Raw genomic sequence first — 16543 nt, 5'->3', positions numbered from 1 at the left:
TATTTATTGGGCCAGTTGGCATATGGCATGGCTAAAGGGCAAACTGAAGGAACCTGGTCATCCGTGATGGTCTACGATCAAAATGCCATTCATTTTCCATATTAAGAAAAAACCTCGTAGTTCTATATATGGCCATCACTTTGACTACGGAATGCCACTCATCTTTATGGGTCTGTTACCTTTATAGCACTGTTACAAACAAGATCGATTATAGATAAATTAGTGATGATCAGGTTTTTAATACCAGTGTTGATGCTGATGAACTAATAGGGGATATTTGAGAAGATGCAGTGGTGCTTCACATGATCTGGAGGTGAAGTATGTGTTTTCCTAAACCCTCTCAGCTTGTTAGGATTGTGTAATTTGATTTGTACTTATTATTAACATGTAGACACAAAGCCCTAGCAAATGACGTAAGGGTTAACCTGATGCTGCTCTGGTATAAATCAACAGCATAGATTCATGTATATTTTGCACATGTGATATTTTACAGCAGGGCCAGGCATGGACACACACTGGTGTCTGGTTTTCTGTGCTGTGGTTTCTTCACTGAGCTCTAGACCAAATGTTTGTGTTGATTTGAAGCTGGTTGCCATGGGTTACAGGCTTCTTATTTCATAAGAATAAAAATCAGTGTGAGAGACAGCATGAACGAGGAGAGAGAGTGGATAAGAATTATAAGGGAGGTCTGTGTGGGTTGATTGCCCTATTAATATTTGTAAATTAATAAAGGGTAACTCAGTGTGCGAGTGATAGAGGCTCTTAATCAGCAGAGTCCAAACAAGTACACAGTTTTACACGCTCACCCTATTAATGGTTTTAAAGACCCTCGGTAATGTGCATTTATTGTGCCCAGGAACTGAGTGAAGCTGGGAATTTAATTGCTGAGTCAGAACATTTAAAGCCAATAAAGCTCAGCTACAAAATTTTAATTCATACCCCCCACATACACACACACACACACACACACACACACACACACATAAACTCACACACAATATTCTCATGTAGTAAAAGTGTCCTGTGTGCTGACTGAACTGATGTCACTCTAATACCCCTCACAGTCATATGCCTTAGACTTTGCTTTTGGTTTTCCACAGAGGGATGCAGAGCCAAAATCACTTTCCTCTGAATGCTTGGGCTTCCAGGGTCAGTTAAAGTCTGCAGGACACAGACAGATGTAACCACAAAAAGCGATTCAGTTAAATTTATCCACTTTAAGAAAATGACAGAGTATTTACAAATTCACCACTCAATATGATCCTGTCTGGAATAGACCTTATCTCATTTTATTAGACGCAAAGCACCCCATGGAACTGGCTTCTAACTCACTCACCCACTCAATCACTCAATCACTCACCCACTCAATCACTCACTCACTCACTCACTCACTCACTCACTCACCCACTCACTCACTCACTCACTCACTCACTCACTCACTCACTCACATGCATACTCTCTCATGTTTGAAAACTGCTCCACAATGTGTTGCTATACACTGCATTCCATCAAATACACCATGTGTGTCTAATCGATGACAAATCAAATTGACACATATTTACCATTGCCTCAGATGTAGTAACAAGACATAGAAATGTTTGGAAGGGAATAAAGGGAAAGAAACTCATGGACGTTTGTGTACAGCATATGGCCAAATCTTTGTTGGCAACTGTTCATCCAGACTTTTTTCTTAAAGATTTTAGTTCTCCTCTTTGTTGGCAGAATAGCTTCTACTTTTCTATGAAGCTTTTACACAAGAAACGGGAACAGTTTGGAGTTAGATTTCTTGCTTAAGGGAACTTCAGCTGTGGATATTGAGGGAGGAGAAACACCACCCCAATTTTTCTGCCAGTTATTTTTTTTCTGGGGATAGAATCAGTGACGTTCTGGTCTCAATGCTCCATCTCTATCCTTAAGGCCACAGCAGCTACTACAACTGTTGACAGCTAAGACCATGACAAAATATCGCGGCTGTATTCTGTTAAATGTAAAATAAACACAATTTGTTTAACTTCTGTATATTCTATAATGGTCCTGATTTTTTTTTATAGAAATGACACAAGCTCATACATATTCAGTTCTGTAATAGTCAAGGACAGTGTGTCTTAGCGACATGGTTTGGGCTTCATTTTACTGTGTTTTGACTTGAGTTAATGTCTGTGTTATGGTGTGTTTATATGTATCCTTTCATGCTGTACAAGAGTTTATTGCAGAGTATTTTTGTGTTTTTGCTGTCGTCTGAAGTTCAAACACATCAAAACCTTTCTTGCACAGAAATATTGCACAGCTGCACGTGTCTCTCATTTGCTAATGAATGATTTGTATTCTCTTTGTACATAATTTCCACTCTCTTTGTAGTCGTCCCAAATGGGAGTGTCTGCAATTCTGTTTCATTTGAACAGTAAACATTGCCGGAATCGTCTGCCAGAGCAAACTAGTGTAGCGATTCCGTTTAACATATGTTGGCTTTATAAATATTTAATGTAAGTGAAGCAGACTCATAAACAGCTGCTAGAGATATTTATGTGCATGTCTGAGAGCAGAAAGTGAGACATAATTATAACTTTGTGAGAATTGGAGAGTTTTATAAAGCCAGTCTTCTCATAAGTTTGCTTAGTAAACTGTTGATTGCTGTTGAACTTGCCATGGTTGGTAGTTAGAATCTCCAGAGACAACAGAATGCACATAGCAACATGAATGGAATGTTTGAGGAAAAAAAAAAAAGATTTTTAAAATAAAATTCATAAATCTACCACCGTAGTCAGTTAAACAAAGCAATTCAGTACATTGTGTTGATTTTTACAATTCATAAAGACTCTTAGTTATTAGTGAATTCATTAAAATAAAGTTCTTCCATTGTAGACATTCACTAGTGCACATACAGCGTGTGTTAAATTTAGAAATGCATGAAATTAATTGTGACCAAGTGCATCTGATTTCAAGATCACCATGTCCAATGCCAAGCCATGGCTTAGAGAGTCTGAAACCCCTTGCTGTGGACAATTGGACCTGCGTTCTCTGGAATAATGAAGGACCATTCAATACCTATGTGATAATGGTTAACTGTACATTAGGCCTGTTTCCCTACCAGTCTGTGTAAACCTCTGTGAAAATCACTGCAAATCAATGTCAGTGTGAGTGGTAGTGGTATGCCTATTTTTTTTATACTTGCTTTAATATTATATTTGGGCGGCACGGTGGCATAGAAGGTCGTGTTGCAGTCACACAGCTACAGGGACCTGGAGGTTGTGGGTTCAAGTCCCACTCTGGGTGGAGTTTCTCCCCGTATGTTCTCCCAGTGTCAGCGTGGGTTTCCTCCGGGGGCTACGGTTTCCTCCCCCGGTCCAGAAACACACATTGGCAGGTGGATTGGTGACTCAAAAGTGTCCGTAGGTGTGAGTGTGTGTGTCACCCTATGAAGGACTGGCGGTTACAGACAATGAATGAATGAATAATATACTTACTTTAATTTGTGCATAGGATGACTCAGTGATGCAACAGGTAGTGTCACTGTCAAACAGCTTTACAGAGATCCAGGATCCGAGTCCAACCTCCTAACAGCAAGCCAAATAGAGACTGGCAAATTAGGAAGACTTGTGAAAGGAACACACCGGAGGTCCACACCAGAGAGCACAACAAATAACAAAACAGCAGCACAAAGAACTCATAAGAGATGATGAGTTATAGGTAATGTAAAGGTAACATAAAGGTTATGAAGATGTAAGAGAAATCAGGACAGGTGGTCAGTGATTACGTGGAAGAGTAAAACTCCCAGCAGTTACAGTTACAGTTGAAATAATGGTTTTCAATATTTAAGCCTATGTTATGCTATGCAAAAACCTGTTATCTACAATCATTAATACAATTTACCCAGATCTGCATCTGATGTTTGAATCTGATTTGGTGCTATGTGATAAAGGCCCCCTGATGAATTATTTACTCAAAACAGAGCTGGCCCTCGCTGACCCCAGAACTCCTGTTTCTACAGACCGTCTCTGCTATGGGACTCTTACCCAAACAGTAATTATGAACTGGAGCCAATTACATCTCGTCAAACAAGAGAAACTGGATACAAGCTGTTGGATTTTTTTCATGTGTTATGAGGGAATGAGGAGGTCAGATCCCTACAGCTCCAGAGGATCCACTCTTCTCTTCTTATCTCTTCTCTTCTCTTCTCTTCTCTTCTCTTCTCTTCTCTTCTCTTCTTTACTCCATCCTTAACAGAGCGTGCTACTATGTGAAATGTAACAAACCGATATAGTATAATCTCACTGGCACGTATGACCCCAGACTAAGGGTTCAAAATGTCTGCTTCACTTGAAAATTGTTTGCTGACTGCCTTAGATCTTTTTTTTTTTTTTTTTTTTAAGGTCAGGCATCATTAATCATAAAAGTGAGGAGGTTGAATCATGTGGAATGTAGCAAAAGGCTAAACTATATGTTTCCCCTCAGCCACAGAGATGGGTAGACAGAACGTTTAGTGCAGAAGCCACATGTGGGGAGCATCTTGCTAAAGAATGTGTTGAGATGCAGAATGAAGGAGCAGACCTTCAGAAAGGAGGCTGTTGACCAAGGTGCTTCATTATATGGAACTTTCAGCATTGTCACAGCTGTGTTGTAGCCATGTTTTCACCAGGTGTAGCTTTAAGGGTTGAATTGTAAGTTGTTGGTTAGTGTTCTCCTTTAAGTATTTTAATGTTGTATTAGCAGCATTTTTAAATATCTTAGTAGAACCATGAGTTAACTTTCACCTTCCCAGCTTGTTCAGAGAGATCTAATACCCAATGATATCAAGCCTAGAATGGTATTTATGGTCTAGAACTAATCATCCAGTATCAAGAACTGCCTCCCTTTGCTCTTGTAACTGAATGCCATAAGGTCTGTACAGAAAAGTTTCAGTATTCAGTGTAAAGCCCCCCAGAAGAAACGAGGATGTTAGTGCAAAGGGGGACAAACTCTACAAAACTGGGCAAATTCCCACAGACCTGTTTTCTTATTCATTATTAACGTTGTTAATATCTAAGGTGAAATGCTGGTTCTTGTCCTTCAGGTCGTGGCAGTGACTCGGAGTGTGACTTCCCTCACAGAAAGCTGCCAGACATGCGGAGGGACGACATGCTGGCACGCCGGACCTCCTGCAGTGAGCCTAGGACCGCTGTCCCCTTCAACCAGTATCTGCCCAACAAGAGTAACCAGACATGCTATGTCCCCCCACAACTGCGCCGCCAGAGAACTGAGCGTGATGAGAACCGCAGGAGTTGCAGCAATGCCACTTCACCTGTAGGAGGAGAAAGACCTTTCAGGTGAGAATCCTCATCATATTTATTTCTCTGCTGTCCTGTACAAGAGAGACATGCTTGGAGTTTCTTTCAAGCCCTGGTTTCATTACTCTTACAATCTCCTAAATTTGAAGAAAAGGCCATGACAGTTGTTTACACACAACCTTCCATTTTAATCAAATTTACATAATAATGAAACACTTTTACTTATGAACAAAACTTTTAAGTTGGCTTCTGATCTCATTTTAAAATATATTTTCTAATTGTAATAAATGTATAAAGTGTACAAATAAGTTTCACAGCATTTTTTATTTAATGTAAAATTGTAATTGTATATTCAAACTAGGGCTAGGGAATTAATCGAAAGTTTATTGAAATCAACATACAGCATTTCTAATCGACATAATCTTGTCTATGTCGATTATATCGATTATTTTTATTCTGTTATGTCCCCACAGTGTGTTCTTGTACTGTCCCTTTAAAACCAAGCTACCAAGCTGTAGTCACGTGATTCTGCCCCTATCTGCCACATGGAAGCAACCTAAACTCAGAGGAACAAGCTCCTAGCAACATTAGAAAAAATATCCCAGCTTTAATACTGGAGCATTTTTATAGTACAAGCCTCGTCAGTGAAATATGAGGGTCAAAATAAATAAATAAATAAATAATCGTTCATTAATTGTAATCGTGGTAAAATGTACAATTAATCGTGACATTGATTTGCGCTCATATCGCCCAGCACTAATTCATACATTCTCCAGCACTTTGGTGATTTTTTGTAACTCTTGTGTAGTTAAAAAATGTCATTTTCATTTTATTTAACTAAATATAATCTAAAATGAATAAATAAATAAACAAATAAAGACTTAAAAAATGGCAAGTGAGAAAAATATATTCATCACTGCATTCGTTATGAGGTCCATCATAGAAAAAGCGCTGCAAAAACATGTGCATTGATTTGTTCTGTTTTTGGGTATAACATTGTAGCCAGAAGTGTGTGTGAGTTTAGTTTTAGATGATTTAAATTTGGTGATTTCTATGTTATTTATATTATGAATGTAATCTATTAATACTTCATTTTTAGGCTATTTTTCTTTAATAAAATGAAAGTCATTTTTAACACTATTCAAGAATTACCTTACAAACTTTTTTCTATATCTAATATGTAGAACATTACACCAGTTTATATGCAAAGCACTTTTAAACTCAGGAAAGTCACATATTGCTGTTCCATGATGCCTTTTTAGATTGATAAAGCTGGAAGTATACATCAGACAGAAAAAATAGCAGACTGGTTTCTTTGGCCAAAAGGAAAAGATAGTGTGATGCAGAGGACACTACTTGCTGAACAGAATTTCTGATCACCAAATTGTGTATTCTACCACTATTCCCTCATTATGATTTGTCACTGTCACCTGATTTTCTTCTGCACAATTATCATAACCATTGACACCTATGACAGCATTTGTGATGGTAATTCAATTTAACTTATTAGCTTATTCATTTTGTGAAATATACTGCCACCTTAAAACTGGGAACTCAGGGACTGAACACATACCCAAATAGTTTAAAAAAGTTTATTTAATAGGTGTTAGGGGAGTAAGCCACTGCTGCTAGTCATTAGCAGACTGTTAACATGTATTACTTGAGAAACTAAACCCCTAGTTGTTTATTTTCCAGCCATATTCTTGCAATTCTTAACTTCTGGCAAAATCATCCAGATGAAATACAGACTAAGGGCACATGTCAGCTGCAAGAGCATTTGGGATAAGTGTTTTGGGATGGCTTGTCTCCCCTCCCACTCTCCAAACAGCCTTAACCAATGCCAAACTCAACATAGAGGTCCTGACAACACCAGGAAGCAGCCAATTTTCCCTCACAGCCGGACTAGATGAGAAAAGTAGCTCAGGAATATGTTAAGTGTTTGGCACCATGGTGGGGACTTAAGAAAGGAAAAGTGTGGGGGTATTTTCTCTTCCTTTTTCAGGAGGTTTGTTGATTTAATACAGTAGTGGTATGAGGGGAGTGGTTGATGAACACCAGATGTGAATGTTAATTGACTGATGGCTTGGAAGCCAGTCAGCTCCAATCTCCCCAACTGGTCTTGAAACAGAGTGTATGAACACATATTATAGAAGATGTTACATCCCCAATTTACTGTTTACTGTTTAGCTTCATATGAGTGTGTCCTTGTTTTTCTGGAGGTCTTTTTAAGAGCATTGTGGTTGTACTTTAAATTCTTTAGTTGGTATTTTAATGTATAATTAGGTTACTGGCTCACAGTAACTTTTCTCAGTAAGAAAAGAAGTAGATCAAATGTGTTCAGTAACTTGTGCAAAAAAAATTACATACTTATTTGATTTATCTATTCTTTTTGTCTTTTTTGCTTTCCTCCTTCTCACTCCTTTTCTTTCCCTTTGTTACTTATTTTGTTTTATGACGTTTTATTGCCTTTCCTGGACTCGTTTATGGTTGTATTGTGGCTTCTCCAATGCCCTTGTGGTGTAGTGAAAGTCTGTGTCTTGCTCTAGAACTGTTCCCTGCCATAACCAGCATAGAGCCTCAGTGTATAGATTCAGCCTCTAAAGACTCCCACTCTGAAAACCACCACTCATTCTCCCACTCAGAAACTGACTCTCCCATTGATGACACTACAGACCCTTTTCCCATAACCCTACAAGATAGAGACCCCCATCCCCAAGAACACCTTTCCCCTCCCTGCCCAGAAACCCAGCATCAAGTGTATACTGGGATGGAAGATGAAAGCAAGGAAGAGGAAGGATGGAGATGTATGGCGTCATACACACCCAATCAGAACCTGAACACTGTGACAACCTCCTTATGTGAGAGTCCCAGAAGTATGGAGTTTGAAGAAGAAATACTCAAATGCAGCACTGCCCCAAAGTCTACCTCACCCACACCGCTGACCGATGCTAAGAAGCCCCATCCTGAAACCACCATCAGTGATCGAAGGTGCACCAATTTCCCATCCACAAGTTTTATATTCAGTTATAATTTACAAATTGTTATAACTACAAATTACAGTTTACAATCTTAGAGTGGGACGGCACCGTGGCGCAGCAGGTAGTGTCGCAGTCACACAGCTCCAGGAACCTGGAGGTTGTGGGTTCGATTCCCGCTCTGGGTGACTGTCTGTGAGGAGTTGGTGTGTTCTCCCCGTGTCCACGTGGGTTTCCTCCGGGTGCTCCGGTTTCCTCCCACAGTCCAAAAACACATGTTGGTAGGTGGATTGGCGACTCCAAAGTGTCCGTAGGTGTGAGTGAATGTGTGTGTTGCCCTGTGAAGGACTGGTGCCCCCTCCAGGATGTATTCCCGCCTTGCGCCCAATGATTCCAGGTAGGCTCTGGACCCACCGTGACCCTGACTTGGATAAGCAGTTACAGATAATGAATGAATGAATGAATCTTACAGTGGAAAGGAATAAAATTTTTGAATATTTTAAATATAAAAAGTACTGCAGATCCTTGCAATAACTTGATTGTGAATATGAAATTATATTATTCTCCAAATGAAAATGGAGTGTGCAAACAGATATGAATTCCAAGTCCCCACTCATATGCACACTTTAGGCATAGCAGTGTCCAAATGAAAACAGAAATACGATACATAACATGGCAATGTATGTTCAAATTTAAATAAAAATGTCTTAAAAAGTCCTTAAATTTTACTTTTATTCTCAAAATGGAAATCATAATTGAGAAAATCCATTTTTAGCACCTCCTTTATTTGCATATTAATATCCATGCCAGTGCTCTTTTTATTCTGCTTTAAAGTTATGTTAATTATGTATTCTGGATTCATTTTCATGTCAGGCAACTAACTCATCAAGGTGGGCCATTTTCATTTTGCAACTGATATGCTTTCATACTGCAAATACCTAAGAAAGCTAACAATGGAAAATGTCCTCAGGATTCAACCAATAGGATTTAATTTTTAAGTACTACAGTTTCCCAGCTATATTTAAAATTACCTTATTTTAAAAGGTTTCTGTTATTTATTTGACCCTTGCTTAGGATGGGCATACATTTATACATCATTATATCCATTTACCCAAAACTCCATACAGTTTTTATTAATGAAAACATTGATTCCTCACATTCTCCCTGTGTCCGCGTGGGTTTCCTCCTGGTGCTCGGGTTTCCTCCCACAGTCCAAAAACACACACTGGTAGGTGGATTGGCAACTCAAAAGTGTCTGTAGGTGTGAGTGTGTGAGTGAATGTGTGTGTGTGTCTGTGTTGCCCTGTGAAGGACTGGCGCCCCCTCCAGGGTGTATTCCCGCCTTGCGCCCAATGATTCCAGGTAGGCTCTGGACCCACTGCGACCCTGAACTGGATAAGCGGTTACAGATAATGAATGAATGAATGAATGATTCCTCACAGTACTGTACAGTAGTATATAACCTTGATGTTCCGGTCATGCTCATGACCTTCTTGTAGGCTGTCAGTTTAAATCTTCTAAACAATTGACTTGTGATTTTGCAAATATGTTTTTAAAGAGCGTGAATGCTTTTCACAGAGTTTGCTATTCCTCTGTGATGCTGATTGTTGAATTTGCCTCCTGCTAAGACTTTAAGTATTCTTCCTGTTCTGGGCCTTTGAGGAGGACACTACAATACCTTGAAAAGCAGGAGCCCCTTCATCTTCTGTCAGTTTGTTCTTGTGTTTGGAGCTTTGTGTTCCAGGGAGATTAGATGTAGTTTGTCCCAAGTTCATGTTCTGGCCCAGTCCTCAGTCTTTGACATGCGGTAGAACCCCAGGCTGAACATTTGTTGTCTTCTCAGTGAGGTTGTATGTGGCTGATTTATAAGGATGTGGAGGAACCTTTCCAGAGGGACTTCCTGGATGCAGAAGCCCAGATGAAGCCAGCTTGTGCTGGGTGGTCCACAGTGGGTTTTGAAAAAAAGGGAGTTGATCGAATAAACATAAAATGGAGCATGGGGAATATCAACTGATGACAAATACAGTGTGAAGAGTTAAGGGAGTACTAGGAGAAATGCACTGTAGTGCTTTGGCTCAAAGGGAGAGAATGACAGAGTTTGTGCCAAATATATGGTTTTTCACAGCAATCAATCACTCTAAACATAGGAGAAGTTCAGCATTATTTCAGTTATAGAAACCTATAGAATGTTTGTGTAGATATTTGTGTGGAAGCCCCTTCCAAGCTTTGTGGTTCTACTGTATAGTCTTATCCACATCCCTAACGCTCCTGACAACATGCACAGATTGTTTTGGAATAAGCAAAGCTAATGTGGCTACTTTGTGTTCTTGGGCAAATAACTCTTCTTACACTCCATATTGAGACATTTCTGCGAGGATGTGACAGTGTTCATACATGAGAACATTAGTTACGTCAGGGAATGGTGTTGTATAATAGATTATGGACCCTAAATTACAAACTGTACGTGCACAACTGAATGTCTGTTATCAAGATGGGTACACATGAATTCACTAGTTAATAAGGAGTGTCTACAAAACCTTGGACGTATAATGTATACACACACATACACATACACACACACATATGGGCATGCACACAAAACATGTCCCACCCAGAGGAAGAGGGGAAATGAGCAGGTTTCCTGTGTTTGACCCTCAGCATAGCTGAGCTGGGCCGAGCTGACTTTGCCCATTCAGGGACACTGTTAAAGGAAATCGTGTGGCTGAATGTTCCATTACACTGGAACACGATCACTCAGAAAATAGCCTGGCATTATATAACATAGGATTTTAAAATCTTGTGTTACGTAATTAGGTCTGGTTCATAGAGTCTGGTGAAATTTCACCAATGTCTCAGATGATTTACCGTGTTAAACCATACTACTTAAGCTCCTGAGAGATTAGTTTACTTTTCAATTCTGCCTCCAGCGGTGAAACCCTCTTAAAGATGGTGTCTGGCTGGATCAAATGTGTTAGTGTGGTTTAGGAGTACATACCATAGGAGAGCAGATTCCCAGCAGCTCAGTCAGACAAGCCTGTTTTGAGCTATTTTGCTTTCACTAATGAGCATTTACCAAAAGCCTTGAGCTTGAATCTGTGTTTAGTTACAACCAGGTGACCAATGTTATTGGGAAAATGATGGTGATCAGGCAGTACACCTACAAGGACTTCAGAAGCGGAACTGAAGGCTTTACACATGAGATGAATTACTATTCAAATTGGAAGTGACACAGGAACCAACAAACCATGTTATGACTTTGAATGAGGGAGATTTTTATTTATTTTCGGTGTTCGAATTTATAAAAAGGAAACATACATAGTAAAATGTTAGGGTTCAGTAAAAAATATTTTCACAAGCATCAAATGTACACTAAGAAAAATAATAAACAATAAGAATATGTGCCCCAGTGTGTGTTGCCCTGTTAAGGACTGGCGCCCCCTCCAGGGTGTATTCCCGCTTGTGCCCAATGATTCCAGGTAGGCTCTGGACCCACCGCGACCCTGAACTGGATAAGCGGTTACAGACAATGAATGAATGAATGATTATGTGCACCAGATTAATGTTAGATTAATATTAGAAACTCCATAGGTGTGCTAGCAGAGAACATCATATAAATGAATATTATTCTTTTTAAAAATTATTAACGATCACAAATGAATTTGCTTCAGAATATCAGACAAAGTATTTTACCATTGTCTTAAGTTTTCACTTAAGTGAATTTGTTTTATTGCTGATTAAACCAAGGGCAATGTGTGTTGTGATTTTTTAAAATATAACAGAGGGGATATAAACTCTCAGAAGCCTCAATAAAGAGACCCAAGGCCACTGCTTCACTGCAGACATTGCCTCATGTTTAAATGAGATTAAAAATAGAGCAAATTGGCCTTTGAGTTAAATAAGCCATTCATGTGGTCTTACGTTTGAAGAGAATATGGCTGTGTCAGCTTTGTTCCCACAGTTGTCTAAGTGTGCTGTACGTGGGTCATTGTTTTACACAGATCAGATCCCAGATCTCCCAACTGCTGGCCAGTTCTTTTATGTCAATGTGATTAGCCTCTGCTCTGTCTGGCCTGTCTGTGTGTTCGTGGGTGTGGAAACTGGCATAGGGCTGGTACTGTTGGCCTGTGCCAGTCTTGTCGGGCATATGGCACTGGGGCCTTTGGGTGGGTGTGTAGATTTGGGTGCCAGTCGACAGCCACTGAGGGACTTTTGTGTGCCAGGTCCAGAGAAGAAGAGGCTTCTTTTGGGCAGACATGAAAGACTCCATTCAGGAGTGTCCATCTCTCGCATGTCCAGAACCCACAGTGACAACAGCAGCCCAGCGTCCATCCCTTCCAGACAGAAGAAGGCCGTGTCAGCCAGACACTGTTTTAACATGAGTTAGGAGACTTGTCTTGCTTGTGTTTCTCTCTTGGCAGTGGAGTTTAAAGGAGGGGCTATCTGGTGCAGTCTCACTGCGGCCGCTTTTTGTCCTCTTCCATTGAGCTTGAAAAGGCCCATACCCTTTATTGTTGTCCCATGAGATCCACTTCTGATGGTTCTGTGAATGTAGGGTTTTATTAGACACTTAAACATTTGATTGGTCATGAGTTGTGTCACGACAGCAAGGGGAGAGAGAGTGAGAATTTTGTCATTTCCCAAGGTTTGACTCTAATAAATACTGACACAATTGTGTGAGATGCTCTTTTCCCCAGAATAAGAACATGTGCATTTGTATTATACACATTAACAAACTTGGTGTCCCCTTACTGTAGAAGAACATAAGAAGTAAGGTAAGGTCATCTACATCTCTTTGCACAGGTATTCTGTTTACAAGACAGTGTTGCTTTATATTTACACTGATGTACTCTGTCACTGTGTTGGTAGCCAACCGTTTGCTGTCACTTTTGATTAAGTTGGTTTCACACACCCCATTTCATCTCAAGAATTTATACGTTTTATATTTTACTGGCTTTTAAAACCATTGTTCTACCTTTAAAGATACATTTACATTGTTTGTACCTTCAATGAACAATAGTGTACCTTTAGAGTACCTTATTTTCTGGCAGTGTACACTACTTTTGGTCAAAAACATGGTCCATGCTTTCCTGCATTCAAATGGGTATATACTTGTGTAGCCAGTGTCACAAAATGTGAGGACTTAATGTTTGGACATCCACCTTCTGAGGCTGAACTTGTGTGAACTTGTGATGCCACTCACAGAATAAGTTAAAAAAAAAGTCTTCACCAGAGCACTTTCTTTTTTTGCAAATGTCATAATGACCATGACCAGCTTTGTTTGTTTTCCTCTGCTGAGCTCCTCTTGACTCTCAAGCCACCTGATGTGGCTCACTATTTTTCCATGGTGATAATCTCATCATTCTCTCAGCAGTAGCCCCGCCCACTCCTTTTCTGGGGAACTCCACCGCATGTCCTTGACGACCAGCATCATAGTGACCAGCCCCCTCAGTCCCAGCCCCCATGGCAGCCCTGGCATAGGCAGGAAGTTCCCTTCACCAGCCACTGACAAAGTGGGCGGAGCCTCCCACACAGCTGATGAGGCGCAGGGCAGTATTCGGATGCAGCACAGTCGGACATCAATCAAACCTGGCAGCCCAAGCCCTACGCATTTTCTCCCCTTGCCTTTGTCAGCCAATCAGACGGGTCGTGCAGAGAAGGTGGGGTCAGAACCAAAGGAGTTCCAGAGACAGCCTTCCTGGTTGGACGATGACCTTTCGCCAACGTGAGCCCTCTGTCTCTGAGCCTGCTGCTCTACTGCAGTTATTGCCATAAATATTTCATGTTTTTTTTTTTGTTATTAATTGTTTTTAAAGAGTCTCTGAAATGATGCTACTTTATTTAATAGTTAATAATGTAGTTTATTGCTTTGATGGCTATCATTCGCAAGAACATTTGTGAAGTTACTCAAATGTACTGAATGGAGATCCATCATTTCAGATCATGCAGTTTTATTCTCCACAGTCCAGTGCTATGATAATGTACATGATTCCATTAAAGGAACACTACGTAATATTTTAATCTTAAAATTACGGTTTAAAAATCATTGTAATGCTCCACTGAGCTGTAATGGGCAGAATAGAGCCTCTGCCAATGTTACTTTTGGAGGAGGGTAGGAAACAACATTAGTCAATCCCCCTCCCCACTGATTTCAGTACAGTGCTGTAAATAATGAACTACACTAGGGGGAGCCCTAGGAACTCAAATCTTACCTAGTGTTATGTAAGTTTCTCTACCCCCTGTGAAATTTCCCAAGACGTAATCCAAATGTAGCATCAAAAAGTCAAATGACAAGGCATCATCACAAAGACGTTAAATACATCATCCATGAAACTGGATGGAGCCTGGTATTTGAGATATTGAGACATTTCGCTGAGTTCTCTGCAAATCTACATTCTGCATTATTCCTCTTCAAAATATTGCCTTACATAAGTGCATATGGCTTTCTTTCTCTGAATGGCTGGTTCTCTTTCATTTTGCATTAGGTTTGTACGATCTTGCTGAGCATGTTTTATGCTATGAACAAACTTTCCTTTGTGAGCTGTGGAATGTAGGAGCAGTCGACAGGAGACGTATCATACTGCTTTTGTTGCATGTGTTGCAAAAGGTGAAGCTTGAGCCAAGAAAGGCAAGGAACCTGACTGAAGCAGTTTGCATGATTTTATTTATTTATTTATTTATTTATTTATTTATTTTCTCATGATTATATCTTTGATCTTGAAGGAAAACCGTTTACAACAAAAGTCTTGACCTTCCCCAGCCATCTGAAAATCAGTGTTATAAATACTTCCTCTGTTGTCTTTCAGTTGAAAACACTTCCACAGATTTTCAATCTTTCTAAATTGTTGGTTTCTAAAATGGTTCAGTGTCAAACCTGCCAAGTCAGAAATGTTTTATATGGGATATTAGTTGAAGGGTTTTTTTTTTGAAAATGTAGAGGTAAATGACAGTTTTATAGTTTAAAATATGTGTATACGGCCAGTACGTATAATGAGATGTTTATGATTTCCTCCTGTGTGGTTTGATTGCAATAGTTGAGGTTAAATTTTTTATTTCCATGTCTTTTATTTCACTTTATGCTGCTTTTGGCTCCTTTTTCACTAGAATGGACTGTTACCCAACATCTGCATGTTTGACTCCAACTGGCTTAAAGTTAAATGCTAACTTTTATTTTTATTGGATGAATACAATTCTTTCTGTCTTTCTGTGTCTTTTTCACACGTTCTCAGTTAGTTAAATGAAAAAAAAATTAATGTGAAAGTTTCAGTGTGAATATATGAATATGAATATGAAATTATTAGATTTTTTTGTATTATAGCACTGCAGTATTAGACTATGATTATGATGGATATGAATGCTATCTGGATATGTGGTTAAAAATGATATTAGGCTTAACCAGTTCACTGCTTTATAAATATTATGTAGCACAGACACTGCACATTGTACCATCAGGCAGTAGCAGTGCCAGCTGAAGTATTACTTGAGATATCCCTTCCTCATCTCATCTTAGGCAGATTTACAGATTAGCTGCAGCTTCTACATTGCTTTGGCAGATACATCAGAACCAAGCTGGTGGAATTTATTTCTTTTGCCTGACAGATTTACTGCAGCCTGCTGCCATAGTTACATTTATGGGGTGAGGTATCTGGTTTGGGGTTTTTTGAATGGACTGTGCTCTGAGTGTATGCTTCTTGTGGTGACTTTAAGATGAGACCACAAGCCCTGCTGTCACACCAACACCACCCCCACCCACATACACACCATCCTAGCATGTCTCTCTCTCTCTCTCACACACACACACACACACACACACACACACACTTTAAAGAGCTCTGTTGCCCACAGATGCTTTGGGAAAGCCGCTGTGGTTCTGAACGCTGGGTGACGCTTGCTTTGAAGTGTCCAAATTTTGGGTTAATAACAGGCAGGGATTTCAGCAGGATGTTTGCAGGCCTTTTACCATGTGTTGTTCTGCAGCACTGCAGTGTAGAGTGTGATGCAACTTACTCTGTTCAGATTATTTAACCTTGCAATAGAGTTTGCTGAGGTTGCCCTCTTGTGTCCATTGGTGGGTAATACTATGAGGCGGAAGTGGCCTCCATGTTTGCACACTTTGTGAAAATGACCATGCTCTTACTTACGTTAAACAAAATGCTCATAAACAGGAATTAAATGATATATTATGATATTATTATATTATATATTCCTCACTGTTAGAACATTAGAGGATTATTTAGCCAGTTCTTAAACTGATTTGTTGGAAGCAAGAGCTGAGAGCGCCTCCAAAACTTTGGGACTTGTGGGATA

At 39.7% G+C, this 16543-nt stretch overlaps 1 protein-coding gene across 9 annotated transcripts in view; it reads left to right on the top strand.

The window, feature by feature from the left end:
- limch1b (LIM and calponin homology domains 1b) overlaps positions 1-16543 on the top strand; it is a 92448-nt gene that overhangs the window by 58899 nt on the left and 17006 nt on the right. For all 9 annotated transcript variants that reach the window (XM_066648681.1, XM_066648675.1, XM_066648680.1 and 6 more), the window contains exon 8: positions 5051-5303. In XM_066648681.1, coding sequence (XP_066504778.1) covers positions 5051-5303 — 253 coding nt within the window. The remainder of the gene's footprint in view (positions 1-5050; positions 5304-16543) is intronic.

This window comes from Hoplias malabaricus, chromosome 17, assembly GCF_029633855.1.
Source record: "Hoplias malabaricus isolate fHopMal1 chromosome 17, fHopMal1.hap1, whole genome shotgun sequence".
In the NCBI taxonomy this organism is placed as follows: domain Eukaryota; kingdom Metazoa; phylum Chordata; class Actinopteri; order Characiformes; family Erythrinidae; genus Hoplias; species Hoplias malabaricus.
Note: the sequence above shows the minus strand (reverse complement) of the source record. Positions and strands in the feature narration are given on the sequence as shown.